This window comes from Triturus cristatus, chromosome 8, assembly GCF_964204655.1.
Source record: "Triturus cristatus chromosome 8, aTriCri1.1, whole genome shotgun sequence".
Classification (NCBI taxonomy): domain Eukaryota; kingdom Metazoa; phylum Chordata; class Amphibia; order Caudata; family Salamandridae; genus Triturus; species Triturus cristatus.
In genome coordinates, this window is record NC_140591.1 from 169,786,768 (window position 1) to 169,809,818 (window position 23,051).

The window sequence follows — 23,051 nt, forward strand, 5'->3', positions numbered from 1 at the left end:
TGCTTTCAGGCCCATCCCACCCCAGTGGGCGGCAGAGTTCGCCATCACATGCTCCACTGGCGGTCCATTACTTCGGACAGGTGGGTGCTGCAAATCGTCCGAAGGGGCTACTCCCTCCCCTTCGAGACGGCCACTCCAGCCATGCCACCGCAGTGCCACCGTATGTCATAGGATCACTTGAATCTGCTGCGGGAGGAAGTCACGGCCCTCTTGGCCAAAGAGGCCGTTGAGCACATTCCTGGGCCAGAAGTAGGTCATGGTTGCTATTCCCACTACTTTCTGGTTCCCAAGAAGGGCAAAGGGGGCCTACGCCCTATCTTGGACCTCAGGAACGTCAACGCCTTCCTTCGGAAGGAGCGGTTCAAGATGCTCACGCTAGCTCAGGTTCTGGCTGCCCTCGATCCTGGAGACTGGATGGTAGCGTTAGACTTGCAGGACGCTTATTTCCACATCCCCGTCCTGCTGGCCCATCGGCGTTACCTGCGGTTCACGGTGAGCCAAGAGCATTTCAGTTTACCGTGCTCCCCTTCGGCCTCACCAGTGCCCCTCGGGTGTTCATGAAAGTGATGGCGGTGGTCGCAGCTCATCTGCGCAGATCAGGGGTTCCAGTCTTCCCCTATCTCGACGACTGGTTGTTGAAGGCGGGCTCGCCCCAGCAAGTCGTCTCCCACCTCCAGACTACGGCCGACCTCCTGCATTCGCTGGGGTTCTCCATCAATGTGCCGAAGTCGCACCTGAGTCCCTCCCAGAAGCTCCTTTTCATCGGAGCGGTTCTCGATTCGGCGCAGTTCCGTGTCTATCCTCCGGAACAGCGGGTCCGCGATATTCAGGCTCTGATTCCCATCTTTCGGCCTCTATCCTGGGTTTCGGTCAGGTTGGTGCGGCGGCTTCTGGGGCTGATGGCCTCCTGCATCCTGTTAGTGCATCACGCCAGGTGGCGAATGCGGGCTCTGCAGTGGGACCTGAAGTTTCAGTGGGCCCAGCACCGAGGCAACCTGTCCGACCATGTCTTGATGGATCACGAATGGCGTCTGAACTCGGACGTGGCGCAAGGTCTCTTTCTGCAGTGGGGAGAGCCTTGGTTAGATCTATTCGCCACCGAAGAGAACGCGCAATGTCAGCAGTTCTGCGCGTTGGAATTTCCAAGGCGGCACTCGCTCGGAGATGCTTTAAGTTGCGAGTGGAGTTGCGGTCTGTTGTACGCCTTTCCGCCTATACCACTTCTGCCCAGAGTGCTGAAGAAGATCAAGCGCGACCGGGCCCAAGTCATCTTAGTGGCTCCGGATTGGGCACGAAGGTACTGGTATCCCGAGCTACTCAGTATGTTAACCGATCCTCCGATACGTCTGCCTCTTCAGGAGGACCTTCTGTCGCAGCAACAGGGGCGGTCCATCACCCGAACCTGTCCAGCCTCCACCTCCATGCGTGGAGATTGAGCGGCGGCAGTTGATGCCATTTGACTTGCCTCCTGAAGTCTGTGATGTCATTCTGGCAGCCAGGCGTCCCTCCCCAAAAACGGTATACACCTGCAGGTGGAACAAATTTGTGGCATGGTGCACAGCAAAGGCTGTGGATCCCCTTTCCGCCCATCTTTCTGAGGTTCTTCTCTTTCTTCTTTGTTTGGCCCAGCAGGGCTCTGCTCTGGGCACCTTGATAGGTTATCTTTCTGCAATCTCTGCATTCTTGAGGCTTCCTGATCAGCCCTCTCTTTTCAAGTCCCCTGTAGTTTCGCGTTTTCTTAAAGGCATTACCCACATGTTCCCTCCTGTCCCTTTCGTAATGCCTCAGTGGGATTTGAATCTTGTCCTGACATTTCTGATGTGTGCTCCCTTTGAGCCTCTTCACAATTGTCCCCTTCGTCTTCTGACTCTTAAGACTGCTTTCCTGGTAGCAATCACCTCGGCTAGACGGGTGAGTGAGCTCCAGGCTCTGTCATCTAAGCCTCCTTTTCTGTCTGTTCATCCGGACAAGATTGTCCTCCGGAATCGTCATTCTTTTCTTCCGAAGGTGGTGACCCCCTTTCACATCGGGCAGTCTGTCACCTTGCCCACCTTCTTTCCGCCTCCGCATCCTTCCAGAGAGGAAGAGAGGCTCCACCGTCTGGACCCAAAACGTGCGCTCTCCTTCTATTTGGATCGCACCAAACAGTTCCGGGTGGACGACCAACTTTTTGTTGGATACGTTGGCGCTAAGAAGCGGAAAGCTGTACACAAGCGGACCATCTCACGGTGGGTCGTTTTGTGTATCAAGGTCTGTTACTCTTTGGCAAAAAAGGACCCTCCTGTTGGGCTGAGAGCCCATTCCACCCGGGCCACAGCGGCGACTACTGCCCGGGGGCGGGGAGTTCCCATGCAGGACATCTGTCAGGCGGCGACGTGGGCCTCGTTGCACACGTTCGCCAAGCACTATTGCCTGGACAGCCAAGTCCGGAGAGACGGCCGCTTTGGCCGTTCTGTTCTCCAGGACTTTCTGGTGTGATCTTGGTTTGCAGACCCACCACCGGGGTTGGTATTGCTGGGGTATCTATTCTAAGGTGAGGAATCTAACTAACGTGTTTCTTTCAGATGAACAAGTTACTTATCTTCGGTAAGAAACATTAGTTAGTTAGATTCCTCACCGACCCACCCATCCTCCCCGTTCTGCGAACCGACATCTAGGGTTAAGGTTATCCTTTTCAGGGCCCTAGACTTTTTTGGCACCAGTGTCGGTCTCTTGCATGACACTGCGTTCCTGGCGCGAAAAGCTATGTACAAGAACTGACGTCAGTGCGCGAGGGCGGCGTGTAAGTACTCCGACGTCATTCCGGCGCACGCCGCAGACGACGCCTAGCGACACGCAAGGGGTATTGCTACAAAAATCTCTCGGGATCCAGCCTGACGCCTGGGGATATTCTAAGGTGAGGAATCTAACTAACTAATGTTTCTTACAGATACATCGTTACCGAAGGTAAGTAACTTGTTCTTCTCCAGCGATGGTATCTTTCATAGATTCACCTTTGATCCTCCCGTCTCGCCAGTCATACGTGGTTAATATGTTTATTCTTTCACATTTGTGCTTTTAAAATGTGACACGTGGTGGCCTCTGAGGGACTAGAGATCAATGTGCCTTTACCTAATTGGTCGAACTCTGGTTGGTTTCTAATGATGTGAAGAGTGTATCAAAGGCAAATGTCTTGCTATGCATTTAATTGGAAATTTGACAGCATTGCTGTTGTTGTATTACCATGGGTTTCCAAGTTCAATGACGGGGTAAGATTCAAGCATTTTAATCTATGAAAGATACAATCACCAGAGTACTGTACTTGCTCTTAACTTGTTTCTTACCATTTATGAGCCTGTCTTTTTTTTTTAAATGTGCAAATGTTTTGACTATTTTATTGCTTTACTTTGTTTCAAAATATTGACCATGTTGCAACGTTATACTGGTTTCTTTTTCTCAAAAACATGATCAAGAAAGTAAAAACTGCTATAAAATGTTAGTCAGTTGAACCACTACGCTAATTTGTTTACCATTTTATAAAATTATTGCAGTCAGTTAGGTTTCTACTAAAAACCGGTGCAAGACAGGTATGCCCAAGTTCGAGGCATGTGGGCTGCTGAATTCATATCTGTGCATAGATCGCCGCCTAGTGTTGGGTCCGGATGTTTGCACGTTGTTGTCCTGGAAGAGTCTTCGAAGTATCCTGGGATAGGTGACTCCTCCCCTGGACTACAGTGCGCATGGGCATCCTCTCCATCCTCAGATTGTTTTTTTCCGCCATTGGGTTCGGATTTGCTTATCTTGACTCAAGTTAGGAAAAACTTTTTTCAGGCCAAAAGGCCTTTAGTTCGCGTCGGTACTGTTCCCGATCGGTATCGATAGTTATTTGTTAGTTTACTAACTTCAAGACCAACTCTTTTCGCATCGTATCCGACCATCGACCCGACTTTGACGATGGAATCGAGGACACCATTCAAGCGGTGTCCTGTATGCAATGCGAAATATCCCCATGTCGACGTCCACCCGGTGTGCAACAAATGCCTTTCACCGGATCACGACGAGTCCACATGTATGGCCTGTGCCCGATTCCGATCCAAAAAGACTCTCCGGAATCGACTAGCAGCGAGACTTGAAGCGCAGCAAGCGGCACCGGCCCCGACCAACCTCTTCAGCGCCGAGGACGAAGATGTGGAAGACGTGGAGAACCTACCCTCCAGCCCCGTTTCCGAACACGACTCCGGATCGGAAGACATCGTGGAACGACTCTTTCACAGAGACGAAGCCGACACCGAGGTTGGAGACTACAATGAGGCCTTAGGGGCCGAAGAGAGTAGCTCCGGTGACGAGCAAGGCCTACCCGTACAGACGGAGGATATCCCAGTGCGTCACTCTATGGCTCCGGTCGAGGGATCGCCTTCGGGCCTTACCCAAGACCTATCCCGCAGTTCTTCGGTCCCGCCCTCTGGCCCGGCCTCGGATATTCAGCGGCAGCCATTACTACCCAAAACGACTGGTTTCCCTTCATCGAAACCGAAACCGAAAGCCGTATCGGTTCCACAGAAACCGAAACTGAAAGTAACACTGGTCGGATCGAGGTCCACCACACCTTCGACGCCAGCCAAACCCGTCGGCACCGACCGCACCAAACGGGACTTCGGTGCCGCGCTCGCAGCAGCCGACGTCGGTGCCGACACACGGAAAAAAGCCATCGGTGCCGCCAAACCGCCTCGGCTCCCGGCACCGAAACAATCGGCTCCAGCCACAAAGGTCATAATAGCTGCTGCGTCTCACCCTACTTCGAAAGCAGCACCAAAGGCACAATCATCGACGCCGTCGACAGCTACTACCTCTCCTCGACTCGATGACCCCGTGGCGCCGAAAAAGTCCACGCCTGCCTCTACAGAACCGGTCGGCGCCAAAGAACCGTCGGCGTTCCAGGTGCGGCAAGTTGCAGCGTCCTTGCAACGCATCAAAGAAAAGGCAGCCCTACAGGACCCTTCAGGCTCAGAGCCGAAAAAAGCTCACAAAGCTTCTCCGGCACCGGCCAACATCACTTTTGGCCTGCCGCCATCCACGGCACCCAAACTGTTCGAAATCAGAACACGTGTCACCCACACTAGGATCACGCCTGCCGAACGCTCTCCTACGGAGACGTCACCATCCCACATCATCGATGCCGACACCGGCAGAATGATGCTCCACAAGCGGAGGATAACTTCCGAGCCAGCTTTGGACTCCTACCGGATCCCTCTAAAGAAAAAGCTGCCAGTGGATTCGGAACCAGTTCTTTACGAACCTCTCCATACCTCTTACCAAGATCCACAGTCCTTCTCTCCGACACACTCCGAAACCGACGTTTTGGAGGACTACATGGGTGAACACGTCCCCTACCCCGGAGAGATGGACCCTGACGGCCAACAGGACCCTGATCAGGCTTGGGATGACCCGGGTGCACATATGGATACACAGGACACGCAGCTATATGGTGCGAAAACGTCTCCCACAGAGGACACTGCCGCATTCAACGCCCTTATTGAACGTGCTGCGGCCAATCATGGTGTGCAACTCCACTCCGACACAATCGAGGGTGATTTTCTAATGGATACTTTCGCATCCTCAGAACGGAATATCAAAACTCTACCCATGTTGAAAGGTGTCCTCAAACCAGCAAAGGACATTTTTAAAGAACCCACCAGGGCACGAGTAATAAACCCCAGGATCGACAAGAAATATAGGTCGGCGCCTGGGGACCCTACCTACATTAGAGGCCAGTTGCCTCTGGATTCCATCGTAGTCGCCAATGCTCGCAAACGGGCGCACTCACAGACAACTGGGGATGCTCCTCCCCCGGACAAAGAGTCCAAGGTGCTAGAGACCTCCGGCAAACGGGTTGCAGCCCAGGCAGCTAACATATGGCGTATTGCCAATACTCAGGCGCTCCTAGCTCGCTACGATCGCGCACACTATGACACATTAGAAACATTGCTCCAACATCTCCCTGACAAATACAAAGAGGGAGCAGAGATCCTCATCAGGGAGGGACAACTCCTCACTAACGCATCCATTAAGTGTGCACTGGATGCCGCAGACACAGCTGCCAGAGCAATAAACACTAGCGTCATGTTGCGACGACACGCCTGGTTGCGAATCTCCGGATTCAAACCGGAGGTTCAGAATAACATCCTCAATCAGCCGGTCAACCCCGACTACTTATTCGGACCAGAGGTTGACACCACCCTAGAGAAAATAAAAAAGGACACAGACACTGCAAAGTCCTTTGGGGCTCTCCAAACGCAGACCTTTCGGAGCGGCTCCTTTCGTCGCCCCGGAAATAGAGGAGCAGGTAAAGGACAGGGGTCACAGCAAACCTACAACAAGGGCAACACCCAAAGTACCTACTGTAGGAGAGTAGGGTCTGCTTTCTATGTTCACCCCCACTTTTTGCTTTTGCTTTACTGGTTTTCGACTTAGATGTGGCTGTGGGCCTGCTAATCAGACCCACAGCCCTGCTGTTCTCTCTCCAAATTAATACTATGTACTTTAGGTGCATAACCCATTTGGATGGGATCACCTTATTGGCCCCTGTACAGTGTACCCTAGGTACCCAGGGCATAGGTGTACCCTAGGCCTACCAGGGGCTGCAGCATGTATTATGCCACCCCTGGCCTGGCCTTCCATTTTGACACAACTGGCTGATCACTCAGCTGGGGCAAGGTCGTGTAATCACCCCTTGCTTAGGTGTAGTATTCCTATACCTAACTTACATATAGACACATGTGTACCTATCAGTCACTCCTATGGCAGGCCTTAACAATCCTGGAGGCAGAGTGCTTGGTAACATGTGAGATGGTGCTCTAGCATGAGCTGAGCCTGTCTGCAGCTTTCGGAACCTTGTCCTTATAGCTGTTCTATGATATAGCCTACCATATACTCTTAAAGTGCCTTATAATCTTAGACGGTTATGGTAACTATGGTTTGGCTTTATCGAAACATGTTGTGTAAGGTGTCTAACACTGTGGAATAATACCCCCATGCCATTTCTGGACATGAGAATATTATTCCCCCCTTCTAGAGGGAAAGACATGTTAAAATCATACTTCAACTGTTAGCCTCTGACCAAAGCCTCAGCATCACAAAATGGATGCTGCTGCCACGACACAAGTCTGACCTCCTGCAGCTGGGAGTGATCCCAGCCAGGGAGGCCTGGACAATAGGTTTCCTGCTTGGGGAGGTGCTAGCACCTCCCCAGACAGCCTTTAGTGTATTGGGGCAGGGTGGGCTGAAAGGAATGAGACATGCCTGGGGCACACAAGGTGTTCCTTGCATAGTCCAGTTCAAACCGGCGCTGGGGCACTCCAGCCCCAGCTCTGGCGCGAAACTGGACAAAGGGAAGTGGGTGTAACCACCCCCTCCCAGGTCCCACCCATAAGGCGTGACCTAGCAGGTATCCCAGCCCCCCAGATTAGTATAAGAGTGGGAGTTGGGCCTCAAGACTTTAGATTATCCTGAACCTGCAAAACTGAACAGAAACTCTGGACCTTCGACATTCGACGAAAGAAGAAGACTGAAGAATCTCCCTTGTAGCCAAGGAGTGGCTACCCTGTGCAAACAGGCACCATCAAGAGACTACCCTTTGCTTTGCCCACGTTCTATGAGGAACCGACTGCAGAGCCTGACCAGAGCCTTGACTTCCAGACTTCTCCGACCCTGATCCACATCTACAGCAGAGCTGAGATCCGTGGAGGCGACGAGCGACGTGGGACCGGCTACCTGGAAAAAGTGGCTAGTAACTTAAAGCGCAGCTTCTGAGGTACCCTCGAAGTTGTGCACCGGGGATTGAGAAGCCCCAACCCCCATCTGCACCGAAGATCAGCCCCCCACACTCCACGAGTCCTGCGTGGGGCCCTTCAGCATTTTCCTGCTTGCCGCGTCTGTCCGGTTGCTTGCCCGCTGGCTAGTGGCCTTTGTGACGACGCACCCTGAAATCTTCTGCGCTGGTTTGGCTCCTCCAGACTGGCTCCCGCTTCTCTGCAAAGAAGAAGCACCCCAGACCTTCCTGGTCTGCACCAGAAGCAAGTCCTCCGTTCTTCGTGGGTTCCGCTTGCCAAGGCTTGGTGAGTCCTAGTCCAACTTCGACGCCGCCGACAGCAAGAGCCTTCGTGGGGCAGCTCGCCTCCTGGTCCTGGTCGTCCTCGACGCTTCCTGGTCCTCCTGGCTGCAGCAACAAGCTTCACCTTCACCTGCAATCTTCACGACATCGCCTGGTTCCTTCCTGGTTCCACGTGGTCACTGGCTAGTGACCTTGACTCTGTCCCTTCTGCTTGCAGGTTTCTTCTCTTCTTGATCCCAGCCTTGGGATCCACCGGACACTCTTCACTGACTGCCTGTCAGCATCTTTCTTCAGGCATCCATAGGAGTCGACGACGAAAACGACGCATCTTCACCCCTATGCACCCGCAGCCTGTGGGCTAGGTAACTTGGGTACTCCGGTGCTCATCAGGATAGTGACTATCCTAGTGTCTAGTTTTCAAGTCTCAACTTCCTAACTACTCCGGAAGTGTCCTAAATCTACCGTTTTCTAAACTGTACTATTGCTATTGACTTTTACGCATTACGCGTGAGTGTTTCCACTCTGCACACGAATCCCGTGGGCCTCCCACTTCCTAACTAACGCTAGTGTAGTGTAGCCTCAGCGATTGCCTAGGCCTATTCTATTTCCGTGACAGTGGTTCTTATACCACTTACTTAGTATATGGTTTGCGTGGCCCCTAGGGCCTAACTGTATTACTTACCTGTGTGACTTAATGTATGCTTAAATAAGACTGTGTTGTACTTACCTCTAATCTCATAAAGAGTGCTGAGGGTTGACTAGAATAAATACACTTTATTTTATATATATATATCTGTTGTGGTGTCCTTTCATTTGGTATTCAAGGGATTATATATGGTATCACAGCTGGCTTCACATGCCATTCAGAGTTTAGCCTAAGACTGCTCTTGTCCATGCTACCACTAGGATAGCTGGTCTATAAGGTTGACTTTACAACCAATCACCATAAGGGTATTTGGACTGATATAAGGTGTACACTAGAACTAGTGACATCATACATCAGGCCAACTTCTCACAGATAGGATCACCTTATTGGCCCCTGTACAGTGTACCCTAGGTACCCAGGGCATAGGTGTACCCTAGGCCTACCAGGGGCTGCAGCTTGTATTATGCCACCCCTGGCCTGGCCTTCCATTTTGACACAACTGGCTGATCACTCAGCTGGGGCAAGGTCGTGTAATCACCCCTTGCTTAGGTGTAGTATTCCTATACCTAACTTACATATAGACACATGTGTACCCATCAGTCACTCCTATGGCAGGCCTTAACGATCCTGGAGGCAGAGTGCTTGGTAACATGTGAGATGGTGCTCTAGCATGAGCTGAGCCTGTCTGCAGCTTTCGGAACCATGTCCTTATAGCTGTTCTATGATATAGCCTACCATATACTCTTAAAGTGCCTTATAATCTTAAACGGTTATGGTAACTATGGTTTGGCTTTATCGAAACATGTCGTGTAAGGTGTCTAACACTGTGGAATAATACCCCCATACCATTTCTGGACATGAGGATATTATTCCCCCCTTCTAGAGGGAAAGACATGCTAAAATCATACTTCACTGTTAGCCTCTGACCAAAGCCTCAGCATCACAAAATGGATGCTGCTGCCACGACACAAGTCTGACCTCCTGCTGCTGGGAGTGATCCCAGCCAGGGAGACCTGGACAATAGGTTTCCTGCTTGGGGAGGTGCTAGCACCTCCCCAGACAGCCTTTAGTGTATTGGGGCAGGGTGGGCTGAAAGGAATGAGACATGCCTGGGGCACACAAGGTGTTCCTTGCATAGTCCAGTTCAAACCGGCGCTGGGGCACTCCAGCCCCAGCTCTGGCGCAAAACTGGACAAAGGGAAGTGGGTGTAACCACCCCCTCCCAGGTCCCACCCATAAGGCGTGACCTAGCAGGTATCCCAGCCCCCCAGATTAGTATAAGAGGGGGAGTTGGGCCTCAAGACTTTAGATTATCCTGAACCTGCAAACTTGAACAGAAACTCTGGACCTTCGACATTCGACGAAAGAAGAAGACTGAAGAATCTCCCTTGTGGCCAAGGAGTGGCTACCCTGTGCAAACAGGCACCATCAAGAGACTACCCTTTGCTTTGCCCAAGTTCTACGAGGAACCGACTGCAGAGCCCGACCAGAGCCTTGACTTCCAGACTTCTCCGACCCTGATCCACATTCACAGCAGAGCTGAGAACCGTGGAGGCGACGAGCGACGTGGGACCAACTACCTGGGAAAAGTGGCTAGTATCTTCCAGCGCAGCTTCTGAGGCACCCTCGAAGTTGTGCACCGGGGATTGAGAAGCCCCAACCCCAAGCACCATCTGCACCGAAGATCAGCCCCCCACACTCCACGAGTTCTGCGTGGGGCCCTTCAGCATTTTCCTGCTTGCCGCGTCTGTCCGGTTGCTTGCCCGCTGGCTAGTGGCCTTTGTGACGACGCACCCTGAAATCTTCATCGCTGGTTTGGCTCCTCCAGACTGGCTCCTGCTCCTTTGAAAAAGAGAAGCATCCCAGACCTTCCTGGTCTGCACCAGAAGCAAGTCCTCCGTTCTGCGTGGGTTCCGCTTGCCAAGGCTTGGTGAGTCCTAGTCCAACTTCGCCGCCGCCGACAGCAAGAGCCTTCGTGGGACAGCTCGCCTCCTGGTCCTGGTCGTCCTCGACGCTTCCTGGTCCTCGTGGCTGCAGCGACAAGCTTCACCTTCACCTGCAATCTTCACGACATCGCCTGGTTCCTTCCTGGTTCCACGTGGTCACTGGCTAGTGACCTTGACTCTGTCCCCTCTGCTTGCAGGTCTCCTCTCTTCTTGATCCCAGCCTTGGGATCCACCGGACACTCTTCACTGACTGCCTGTCAGCATCTTTCTTCAGGCATCCATAGGAGTCGACGACAAAACCCGACGCAACTTCACCCCTATGCACCCGCAGCCTGTGGGCTAGGTAACTTGGGTACTCCGGTGCTCATCAGGATAGTGACTATCCTAGTGTCTAGTTTTCCAGTCTCGACTTCCTAGCTACTCCGGAAGTGTCCTAAATCTGTCTATTTCTAAACTGTACTATTGCTAGTAACTTTTACGCATTACGCGTGAGTGTTTCCACTCTGCACCTGAATCCCGTGGGCCTCCCACTTCCTAACCTTTGGTAGTATAGTGTAGCCCCAGCGATTCCCTAGGCCTAGGCCTATCCTATTTCCGTGACAGTGGCCCTTACACCACTTACTTAGTATATGGTTTGCGTGGCCCCTAGGGCCTAACTGTATTACTTACCTGTGTGACTTAATGTATGCATAAATAAGACTGTGTTGTACTTACCTCTAATCTCATAAAGAGTGCTGAGGGTTTGACTAGAATAAATACACTTTATTTTATATATATATCTGTTGTGGTGTCCTTTCATTTGGTATTCAAGGGATTATATATGGTATCACAGCTGGCTTCACATGCCATTCAGAGTTTAGCCTAAGACTGCTCTTGTCCATGCTACCACTAGGATAGCTGGTCTATAAGGTTGACTTTACAACCAATCACCATAAGGGTATTTGGACTGATATAAGGTGTACACTAGAACTAGTGACATCATACATCAGGCCAACTTCTCACACCTACGATAAAAACACCCGGGGTGGATATCGTGGTTCAAGCACAAAGGGCAGAGGACGCGGATACGGCAATACCAGATCCTCTCCCAAGAACAAACAGTGACACCCTCTCCCTTCCTCCCGACCACATAACACCTGTCGGGGGAAGGCTACAAAGGTTCCTGTCCACGTGGAACTCCATCACCACGGACAGGTGGGTCAAAGATATTATCAAACACGGTTACTGCCTAGAGTTGACCTCAACTCCACCCACAATACCGCCAAGACACCGTCCTATGTCCTCAGAGCACTTAGCGCTATTACAGCAGGAAGTGCTAAGTATGCTGCAAAAAGGCGCAATAGAGGTCGTACCCGTCCACGAGCACGGTACGGGGGTGTACTCCCTGTACTTTTTAATACCAAAGAAGGACGGGTCACTCAGACCCATACTAGACCTGAGACCCCTCAACCGCTACATTCTCTCAGAGCATTTCCACATGCTCACCCTCCAACAAGTCCTCCCACTGCTCAAACAGGGAGACTTCCTAGCCACGCTATACCTCAAAGATGCGTATTTCCACATACCCATTCACCCATCACACAGAAAATATCTCAGGTTCACTATTCAGGGGCAGCACTACCAATTCAAGGTTCTTCCCTTCGGCGTGACAACAGCGCCCAGGGTCTTCACAAAGTGCCTAGCTACAGTGGCTGCACATTTACGGAGGCAACACATTCATGTCTACCCTTACCTGGACGACTGGCTTGTTCAGGCAAAGTCAGCCCAGCAATGCGCCAGCCACATGTCCCGCACCATTCACCTCCTTCACAGCCTGGGGTTCTCACTAAATTACCCAAAATCACATCTCCAACCCGCACACGTACAACAGTACCTGGGTGCGACCATAGACACTCTAGCAGCCACGGCTCAGCCAAATTTAGTGAGGATCAACAGCATGCAAATGCTGATTTCCAAGTTCAAACCCCAACACTCCCTTCCCGCGCGAGTGTTCATGCAGTTGATAGGCATGATGGCCTCCTGCATTTTCATAGTCCCACACGCGAGACTACATATGCGCCCGCTTCAGGAGTGCTTAGCACGTCAATGGACTTAGGCTCACGGGCAACTAAAAGACCTAGTGTTGGTGTGCGGTCGGGCATACAACTCTCTGCATTGGTGGAATCCACAAAACCTTTGCAAGGGCCGACCGTTCCAAGAGCCTGTTCCACAAATAATACTGACAGCGGACGCGTCTCTCCAGGGATGGGGAGCTCATGTACTCAATTACACAGTGCAGGGACTATGGACAACACAACAAAAGAAGATGCACATCAACCTTCTAGAACTGATGGCAATCTTCCTAGCCATGAAGGCATTCAAAGTACACTTGTGCAACAAAGTCGTGTTGATCCGGACGGACAACATGACTGCCATGTACTACATACAGAAGCAGGGAGGAACACACTCTCCACAGTTGTCTCATCTGGCTCAGAGCATGTGGAAGTGGGCCATTCAGAGGAACATGTTCCTCATGGCGGAACACCTCCCCGGCAAAGACAACCAGATGGCGGATCTGCTCAGCAGACACAGCCACCAGATGCACGAGTGGGAGTTACACCCATCAGTACTCCAACCGTACTTCCAGCAGTGGGGTCACCCAGAGATAGACCTATTCGCCACAAGCGAAAACGCAAAATGCCAAAGCTTTGCCGCCAGGTTCCCACATCCGCAGTCGCAGGGCAATGCGATATGGATGAACTGGACCGGCAGATTTGCGTACGCTTTTCCCCCAGCACCATTGATACCGCTGGTGGCTCGCAAACTCAGACAACACTCACTAACACTCGTCCTGGTTGCTCCAACGTGGGCACGCCAGCCATGGTACACCACCTTTCTCGAACTTTCCGTGGTGCCCCATCAAAGACTGCGGATCAAACCCGCGCATTTGACGCAGAACCATGGAGAGATTCAGCACCCAGATCCGCAACAGCTGAACCTGGCAATCTGGCTCCTGAAGTCCTAGAGTTTGGCTACCTAAACCTGCCACCTGACTGTATGGACATCATTAAGGAGGCCAGGAGAGCCACTACCAGGGCTTGCTATGCAGCCAAATGGAAAAGGTTCGTCATTTATTGCAATAATTCTGACATTAACCCGCTAGACGCATCCATCCAAAACATAATTTGTTACCTCCTACACCTGTACCGATGCAATCTGGCATACACCTCAATACGTGTCCATTTGACCGCAATATCAGCCTATCTCAAACAGGCAGCACCTCTCCTTATTCAAAGTGCCTGCCATCAAAGCCTTCTTGGAGGGACTTAAACGAGTAATTCCCCCAAGACACCCACCAGCACCGGTGTGGAACCTCAACCTGGTCCTCACCCGACTGATGGGTCCACCCTTCGAACCTCTCCACTCATGTGAGATTCAATTCCTCACCTGGAAAGTAGCTTTCCTAGTGGCAATCACTTCCTTAAGAAGAGTTAGTGAACTCCAGGCACTAACCATTCAAGAGCCATTCATACAGGTTCACGCCAACAGGGTCGTACTACGTACCAACCCCAAATTCATGCCCAAAGTAATATCGCAGTTCCACATGAATCAAACTATTGAACTGCCTGTTTTCTTTCAAAACCCACAAACTGTCGCAGAAAGAGCACTCCATACACTGGATGTAAAGAGAGCCCTCATGTACTACATCGACAGGACTAAAGTCTTTAGGAAAACAAAACAACTTTTCGTTGCCTTTGCCCCACACCACAAAGGTAACGCTATCTCCAAAGCCGGTATAGCCAGATAGATCGTTAAATGTATTCAAATTTGCTATCAAAAGGCTAAACGCACATTAACGATTCCACCACGAGCCCACTCAACACGTAAGTTAGGGCCTCCATGGCTTTCCTTGGAAACATTCCTTTGCATGATATATGTAGAGCAGCCACCTGGTCCACTACACACACATTTACCAAACACTATTGTGTAGATGTGCAATCAAAACAGCAGGCAGCTGTAGGACAGGCTGTTCTCAAAACTCTTTTTCAGACCGCTGCAGCTGGCACTGGTAGCCGCCGCTAATAGGGGGTACTGCTATATATTCTATGCACAGATATGAATTCAGCAGCCCACATGCCTCGAACTGAATATGCTACTTACCAGTATGCATCTGTTCTTGGCATGTAGGGCTGCTGACATTCATATCGCCCTCCCTCCTCCCCGGCGCCTGTAGCAGCTGCAGCTCTCAGAATTACTGTAAGCATGGTCATCACTTTCTGTATCTACTCCATCACTGCCACAATGACGAAAAACAATCTGAGGATGCCCATGCGCACTGTAGTCCAGGGGAGGAGTCACCTATCCCAGGATACTTCGAAGACTCTTCCAGGACAACAACGTGCAAACATCCGGACCCAACACTAGGCGGCGATCTATGCACAGATATGAATGTCAGCAGCCCTACATGCCAAGAACAGATGCATACTGGTAAGTAGCATATTCATTTTCAGACATGGAATTGTTTGGATGGGTGGTGTGCTGTTTTCACTGCCTCTCTGTCAAGATAAGGCCAATGGTGTTTGTATTTTAAAAATATTGGGTTAAAAGAGCCTTTGTAAAAAGTAGGTAACTGCTTTTATTTTGTTTCAAATTGGTATGTTTCCTGAATTCAATTTTTAAAATCAGAATATCGTTTGGATTTTTAAAGTTATGGAAATACTTGAAATGTTTGTCCTATAAATGTGAAATGGAGTCTCTTTAAAATAAATCTTGTCTGTTTTCTTTTAGTTTAGTCCCTTGGCCAAAGATTCTGTGAGATACATGGTCTCCACTGGTGCAGATGGCACCGTGTGTTTTTGGCAGTGGGACGTGGACACAGTGAAATTCAAGTAAGTCGCAACTGCGCACATGGAGATATGAATTTTCAAAGGAACAGTAAATCACTGCTTTTTCATTGTTAGAAATTGGGCTTCTTTGCAGATGATCCCACACATTTGGCCCCCATTATAACTGCTAGAGGCTGGTTTTTGGCTCTGATTGTGCACTGGGACATGCTAACCAGGCCCATGACTCATGCCCTTCCCCTAAAAAGTGATGTGAATTGGCGCACCCAATTTGCAAGGTACTTCGCCCCTTTGTAAGTCCCTAGTATATGGTACCAGTGGTAGCCAGTTCAAGGGCTGTAGGGCTGCAGGACTATATTGTCTACCCTATGTGACCTAGGTAAAGTATGTCTGCAGGTCTGCTATTGCAGCCCTGCACGACCAGCCTGTCTGCTCGAGAGTGACACACCATGTGCTGCAGAGCCTCATCACTGCCTTAGTGTAGGTAAGTCACTCTTAGGTTGTCCTCCTAAGTGCAGGAGGTAGGGTGTATTCTATTAAAGGTGTGAATATATGGGTTTATACATATATATCACTACAGTAGCCTTGTAAAGCAAGGTTTTACTGTAAGTGGCCGGCGGTCAATAGAATAACATGGGCTGGCTACTGCCCTCTTTTGCCTCTGTGTCCTGGTTTTGAAGACCCCAGATAGCCAACTCCATTATGGAATGACCGCACCTTTAGGGTGAGCTAGGAGCCAAGAAAGGGTTCTGTCATGTTGGAAGATCCTAAAGTAGAGGACTCTGGGTAGAAAGGTGATGTGCAAACACAGGGTGTTATCATCACAGGGGTGGGTTAGTCGCAGGGACATTAGCCCATTGGCCACTGTCCCTCATGCCCTTAATGCCCCCTAAACTAGGATTTAAGAGGCTCCACTGTCACCAGAACCTCAGTTCAGACTTTGAATCCGAGAAGAGGCACAAAAATGCCGTCTCCTAAAGCAGGACCTTGGACTCTCTGTACCATATACTGGAACCATGTGTTCAACATTTCTCCATGGCTAAACCTTGTTGCTCCCAGCAAGAGGGACTTCAGTGAATGCCAGAAACCGAAGCTTACTCCCAAGGTTTGTCCAGTTCCCTGCAAGCTGCTGGAAAATCGACATGCTGCGCAACAAGAATTGCAAGCCGCTGGACCTGTCGAGAGTGAGCCCGAAGCTAAGTGGTGTCCTACAAGTCCAGAGTGGTAGCCAAGCTTTCACCAAGTTTCAAGCCGCTACTCCAGTCCTGTCACTCTTTAGCTGCCGAAGTAACTGGGGATTCTATTTGCTGCAGCCAAGGCTTGGTGATCGCCAGTAGAGTGATCGACCCCATGAACGTCATCTCCATCCCGAGAGCACCTGACAGTGACTGAGGTCATCAACGACCCTGCTGCTGGGTTCCTGCATCCTGAAGTTGGAGTTGTCGAGTGTGTGAAAAAGTATCTTTGGCGTGACCTGCTCCGGTGATTATCAGCTACCAGGTCCTCTGCACCCGGAGCCGCCGGGCAAGGTAGAAGAAATCCAGCTGTTGAAACCGGGTCGTAGGACCTCAAAGGCCACTACTTTGCGTGCGTAGAGTGGAACTCCATTTCCAACTGTGGTTTTGTGACGTGCTGCTAGTTTGACAGCTCCTGCCGATCCCATTCAGTACCAAAGATAGCCAAGTCACTTCTGCACCCAGACTCTCTTGGCAAGGTAACAAAGTAACAACTCTTAAGACTTGATCTTTGGGCCTGCATGACCTTATCCACACGAGGGTTTATTAGAACTCGCCCTGCAAGTGACCGATTGTCACCTGTGTTTTCCCCTATTCATTTCAATGCACCAGTTTGATCTAAAGTGCTTCTACTTTTGAAAGCTTTAAAAATCAACTATGGTTGTATGTATGATACAAAGTTCGTTTTGGTGTCCATAATCATATAAAAATACTTTATTTTTCTAAATTGGTTTCTGATTTTTCGAGTTGTCTGTTACTTATGAATCCTAATGGTGCTGTAATATGCTTAGCACATGTTCCTCCAGTATATACCTGACTGCGCTTTACCACACTACCAGGATTGAGCTAAGGATTATTGTTGGTGAATCCAAGGATCATCCACTGTGCAGGAGCAGTTCTCCCCGGTTTCACTGGAGGAGTGTCGCCCCACAAAGAAAATCTCCAGGCCAGAGCTGAAAAATAAAATGGTAACAAAGTTGATTTATTACCTTTTTATTTTCCAGCAACCAACCCGTCCTGAACTGATTGATAGGGCGGAGCAGGGCAAGTGCTGCCGAGTGGCAGCAGGGAGCTGTGCGCTTTAAAATGCGTATGTCTCTTTGGCCGGCCGTCTTGTGACGGTCAGCCAGAAATGCGTATTTTAAACTTTTCTAACCTAGATGTCTAAGACATCTGGGTTAGAGAAAGCGCAGGCCTCCAATGCTCTTGAGAGCGCTGAGTGAGTCTGCTGCCGTTAATCCTGGTGCTGCTCTCATACTGTGGAGAGCAGCGTCAGAATTGGGTGGAGAAGTTTGCTGGGTCCCGCCTTGGAGCCTGACTGGAAGTGAAACGACCAGTGGAAGAGGACGTTGCCTCATTTCTCAAGGTAAGTGTATTTTATTTTTTATTCATTTTATTTATACCGCCCTTCGCCCCCACTGCACCACCCTAGGTACATTGCAACTGCTACTGTGGCATTTGCATAGTTCAGCTTGTGGAAGTATGCAACATCAATATAGAGTTGTAACATCCGCACATATTGTTTTAGAATCTTGAGGAGCAGAATATGAATAGATGAAAAAATACATTTGGTGAATATATGCATCACGTTCTGATAGTGTACCTTTAACAACTAAGTCTCCTACTCTGCATCCCCCCAAAAAAAGAAGGGGAACTCCTACATCATCCCCTTATGGGGACAATTCAGACATTTGACACTGATTTTTCTTTTTCTTAAACATTCATATCTCCCTCTGGTTTTCCTGTGAGCATTTTGCCTGTAGATGACATTACAATGTTTCATGACGTCCCTGCAAGAGGTGCTTCCAAGCTCACATACATTTTGAGTAATCATGGATACAGTGCAGCCAAAAATTCCTGCATGCCCTCTTTTGCCCCTGTGTCCTGGTTTTGAAGACCCCAGATAGCCAGCTCCATTATGTAATGACCGAATTGTCATGTTTGGTGTCAAACACTGTGCTTTTTCACCTCCAACAATTCTCGTGTCGAGGGTGAGCGTAGGTGCCACCCTGAGTGGGTGCCCACCTAAGGTTTAGTGCTCCAGTGCCTTGGCGGGCTTTCACGAGCCAAGACAATTCAAGTCCGATGGGATGTGCTAGCACTTCCCCAAGATGGAGACAAAGGCCTGGGCAGGAAGGAGGTCACACATCCTCCCTCCCGGGAAGGCTAGTGTTTACAGCAATCAAGGCAGTGAGCCTCAAAGTACTTGTCGCTCACCCGAGGACTAAGCCCTTTGTGCCCAATGTGGTAAACAATGGTGGTGCTGTGTCTAATTAGCTCATTAGTCCCTTTATTGATTTGGCCGACCTAGCTTTAACACAGTACTTCTTTGCATGGACATAAGAAGATTCTACTGTTTGAGACTTGAATTTCTTAGTAATGAGGCTCAGCAAACAAAAATCATTACCCAGGCTTTTCTCAGGGCTTTCACTCTTTGGTCCACACACTGCTGAGGAAATGCAGTGAATAAAGCCAAGAGGCCAAGACTATAAAAGCTGTTGGACTAGAAGAGACAGAGTAGTACTTCAAAGCAAAGCACAAAAGGGGTGGAAGTTTTCAACATCAGCTTGAGGGTTTTAATTATTTTAATGGTCTTATGGGAAACAACCACAGCAATACCAGGATCGGCAGTGTTCACAAAATCATATAAAATAGAGGGGAGGGGGATGTTTTCTGCAGTCCAGCTCTGCTGGGAAATCATCATCTGGGTCAAAACTAATACGCGCCATGTTCTACCTTTCGTACGTCTCTACGATTTTGGGGGGAGTTGAGATGTTTAACTTACCATCTAAGCGAGTGGCAATGCATAACCAGTGACAAATGGGTGCTAGATATCGTAAGGGATGGTTATGTTCTTCGTTTCAGGCTACCTTCAATGTACATTGCACCGAAGGCTGCAGCCAAGAGTCTTCTGAAACCGGTACAGTTCTCAAAGAAAAAATCAATAGAAATAGTGAGTCTACGGAAAGAGGAAGTGGGTATTAATTACAATTTGCTTCCTGCTTTGAAGCAAGGCTCCTAATGGAGAGTTAAGGCCAAGTCTGAATCTGGAGCTAGTCAGCAGGTGAGACCAAGAGAGAGACGTTTGTGTGCTCGCTTTTCACCATATATTTACCCAGCGGTGACCAGAAGATATGATGTGTGTAGTAGACCTCCAGGACAAAAGTTTCCATATTGTAATAGCAAGGAAGCCTATAAAGGTCTATGGCATGTAGGGCGGGTGTTGCATTGCCAGTGCATAGTTATGCCATTCTTTAAGTCTGCACAAAGAACATTGGTATGTATGGCAGTAGTAGTAGCTGCAGATCTAAGGAACATATATCCTTATCTGAAAGAAACAGGCGTCAGACTGGATCCGGAAGATTTTTCGTCAGCAAATACCCCTTGCGCGTCGCTAGGCGTCGTCTGCGGCTCCGCGTCCGTCGTCGGCGTCGTGCGCCGGAATGACGTCGTCGGAGTACTTAGACGCCGCCTGTGAGAAGTTGGCCTGATGTATGATGTCACTAGTTCTAGTGTACACCTTATATCAGTCCAAATACCCTTATGGTGATTGGTTGTAAAGTCAACCTTATAGACCAGCTATCCTAGTGGTAGCATGGACAAGAGCAGTCTTAGGCTAAACTCTGAATGGCATGTGAAGCCAGCTGTGATACCATATATAATCCCTTGAATACCAAATGAAAGGACACCACAACCGATATATATATAAAATAAAGTGTATTTATTCTAGTCAAACCCTCAGCACTCTTTATGAGATTAGAGGTAAGTACAACACAGTCTTATTTAAGCATACATTAAGTCACACAGGTAAGTAATACAGTTAGGCCCTAGGGGCCACGCAAACCATATACTAAGTAAGTGGTATAAGGACCACTGTCACGGAAATAGAATAGGCCTAGGGAATCGCTGGGGCTACACTACACTAGCGTTAGTTAGGGAGTGGGAGGCCCACGGGATTCGTGTGCAGAGTGGAAACACTCACGCGTAATGCGTAAAAGTCACTAGCAATAGTACAGTTTAGAAAACGATAGATTTAGGACACTTCCGGAGTAGCTAGGAAGTCGAGACTGGAAAACTAGACACTAGGATAGTCACTATCCTGATGAGCACCGGAGTACCCAAGTTACCTAGCCCACAGGCTGCGGGTGCATAGGGGTGAAGATGCGTCGGTTTTCGTCGTCGACTCCTATGGATGCCTGAAGAAAGATGCTGACAGGCAGTCAGTGAAGTGTCCGGTGGATCCCAAGGCTGGGATCAAGAAGAGAGGAGACCTGCAAGCAGAAGGGACAGAGTCAAGGTCACTAGCCAGTGACCACGTGGAACCAGGAAGGAACCAGGCGATGTCGTGAAGATTGCAGGTGAAGGTGAAGCTTGTCGCTGCAGCCAGGAGGACCAGGAAGCGTCGAGGAAGACCAGGACCAGGAGGCGAGCTGTCCCACGAAGGCTCTTGCTGTCGGCGGCGTCGAAGTTGGACTAGGACTCACCAAGCCTTGGCAAGCGGAACCCACGAAGAACGGAGGACTTGCTTCTGGTGCAGACCAGGAAGGTCTGGGGTGCTTCTTCTTTGCAGAGAAGCGGGAGCCAGTCTGGAGGAGCCAAACCAGCGCAGAAGATTTCAGGGTGCGTCGTCACAAAGGCCACTAGCCAGCGGGCAAGCAACCGGACAGACGCGGCAAGCAGGAAAATGCAGAAGGGCCCCACGCAGGACTCGTGGAGTGTGGGGGGCTGATCTTCGGTGCAGATGGTGCTTGGGGTTGGGGCTTCTCAATCCCCGGTGCACAACTTCGAGGGTGCCTCAGAAGCTGCGCTTGAAGTTACTAGCCACTTTTCCTAGGTAGCCGGTCCCACGTCGCTCGTCGCCTCCACGGATCTCAGCTCTGCTGTGGATGTGGATCAGGGTCGGAGAAGTCTGGAAGTCAAGGCTCTGGTCGGGCTCTGCAGTCGGTTCCTCGTAGAACGTGGGCAAAGCAAAGGGTAGTCTCTTGATGGTGCCTGTTTGCACAGGGTAGCCACTCCTTGGCCACAAGGGAGACTCTTCAGTCTTCTTCTTTCGTCGAATGTCGAAGGTCCAGAGTTTCTGTTCAAGTTGCAGGTTCAGGATAATCTAAAGTCTTGAGGCCCAACTCCCACTCTTACACTAATCTGGGGGGCTGGGATACCTGCTAGGTCACGCCTTATGGGTGGGACCTGGGAGGGGGTGGTTACACCCACTTCCCTTTGTCCAGTTTCGTGCCAGAGCTGGGGCTGGAGTGCCCCAGCGCCGGTTTGAACTGGACTATGCAAGGAACACCTTGTGTGCCCCAGGCATGTCTCATTCCTTTCAGCCCACCCTGCCCCAATACACTAAAGGCTGTCTGGGGAGGTGCTAGCACCTCCCCAAGCAGGAAACCTATTGTCCAGGCCTCCCTGGCTGGGATCACTCCCAGCTGCAGGAGGTCAGACTTGTGTCGTGGCAGCAGCATCCATTTTGTGATGCTGAGGCTTTGGTCAGAGGCTAACAGTGAAGTATGATTTTAACATGTCTTTCCCTCTAGAAGGGGGGAATAATATCCTCATGTCCAGAAATGGTATGGGGGTATTATTCCAAAGTGTTAGACACCTTACACGACATGTTTCGATAAAGCCAAACCATAGTTACCATAACCGTCTAAGCTTATAAGGCACCTTAAGAGTATATGGTAGGCTATATCATAGAACAGCTATAAGGACTTGGTTCCGAAAGCTGCAGACAGGCTTAGCTCATGCTAGAGCACCATCTCACATGTTACCAAGCACTCTGCCTCCAGGATTGTTAAGGCCTGCCATAGGTGTGACTGATAGGTACACATGTGTCTATATGTAAGTTAGGTATAGGAATACTACACCTAAGCAAGGGGTGATTACACGACCTTGCCCCAGCTGAGTGATCAGCCAGTTGTGTCAAAATGGAAGGCCAGGCCAGGGGTGGCATAATACATGCTGCAGCCCCTGGTAGGCCTAGGGTACACCTATGCCCTGGGTACCTAGGGTACACTGTACAGGGGCCAATAAGGTGATCCTATCCAAATGGGTTATGTACCTAAAGTACATAGTATTAATTTAGAGAGAGAACAGCAGGGCTGTGGGTCTGATTAGCAGGCCCACAGCCACATCTAAGTCGAAAACCAGTAAAGCAAAAGCAAAAAGTGGGGGTGAACATAGAAAGCAGACCCTACTCTCCTACACCGCCCTCGCGCGCTGACGTCAGTTATTCTTTTTTCCGCGCGAGTAAGCGCAGATCCGGGAGAGCTACCCCTTTTTGTCTTTTTTGACTACGTTTTTTTTAATCCTTTT

The 23,051-nt window shown here is 50.1% G+C and overlaps 1 protein-coding gene across 3 annotated transcripts in view; it reads left to right on the plus strand.

Moving 5' to 3' along the window:
• BRWD1 (bromodomain and WD repeat domain containing 1) overlaps window positions 1-23,051 on the plus strand; it is a 2,304,433-nt gene that overhangs the window by 407,665 nt on the left and 1,873,717 nt on the right. For all 3 annotated transcript variants that reach the window (XM_085621250.1, XM_085621251.1, XM_085621252.1), the window contains exon 9: window positions 15,449-15,549. In XM_085621250.1, the coding sequence (XP_085477376.1) occupies window positions 15,449-15,549 (101 nt within the window). The remainder of the gene's footprint in view (window positions 1-15,448; window positions 15,550-23,051) is intronic.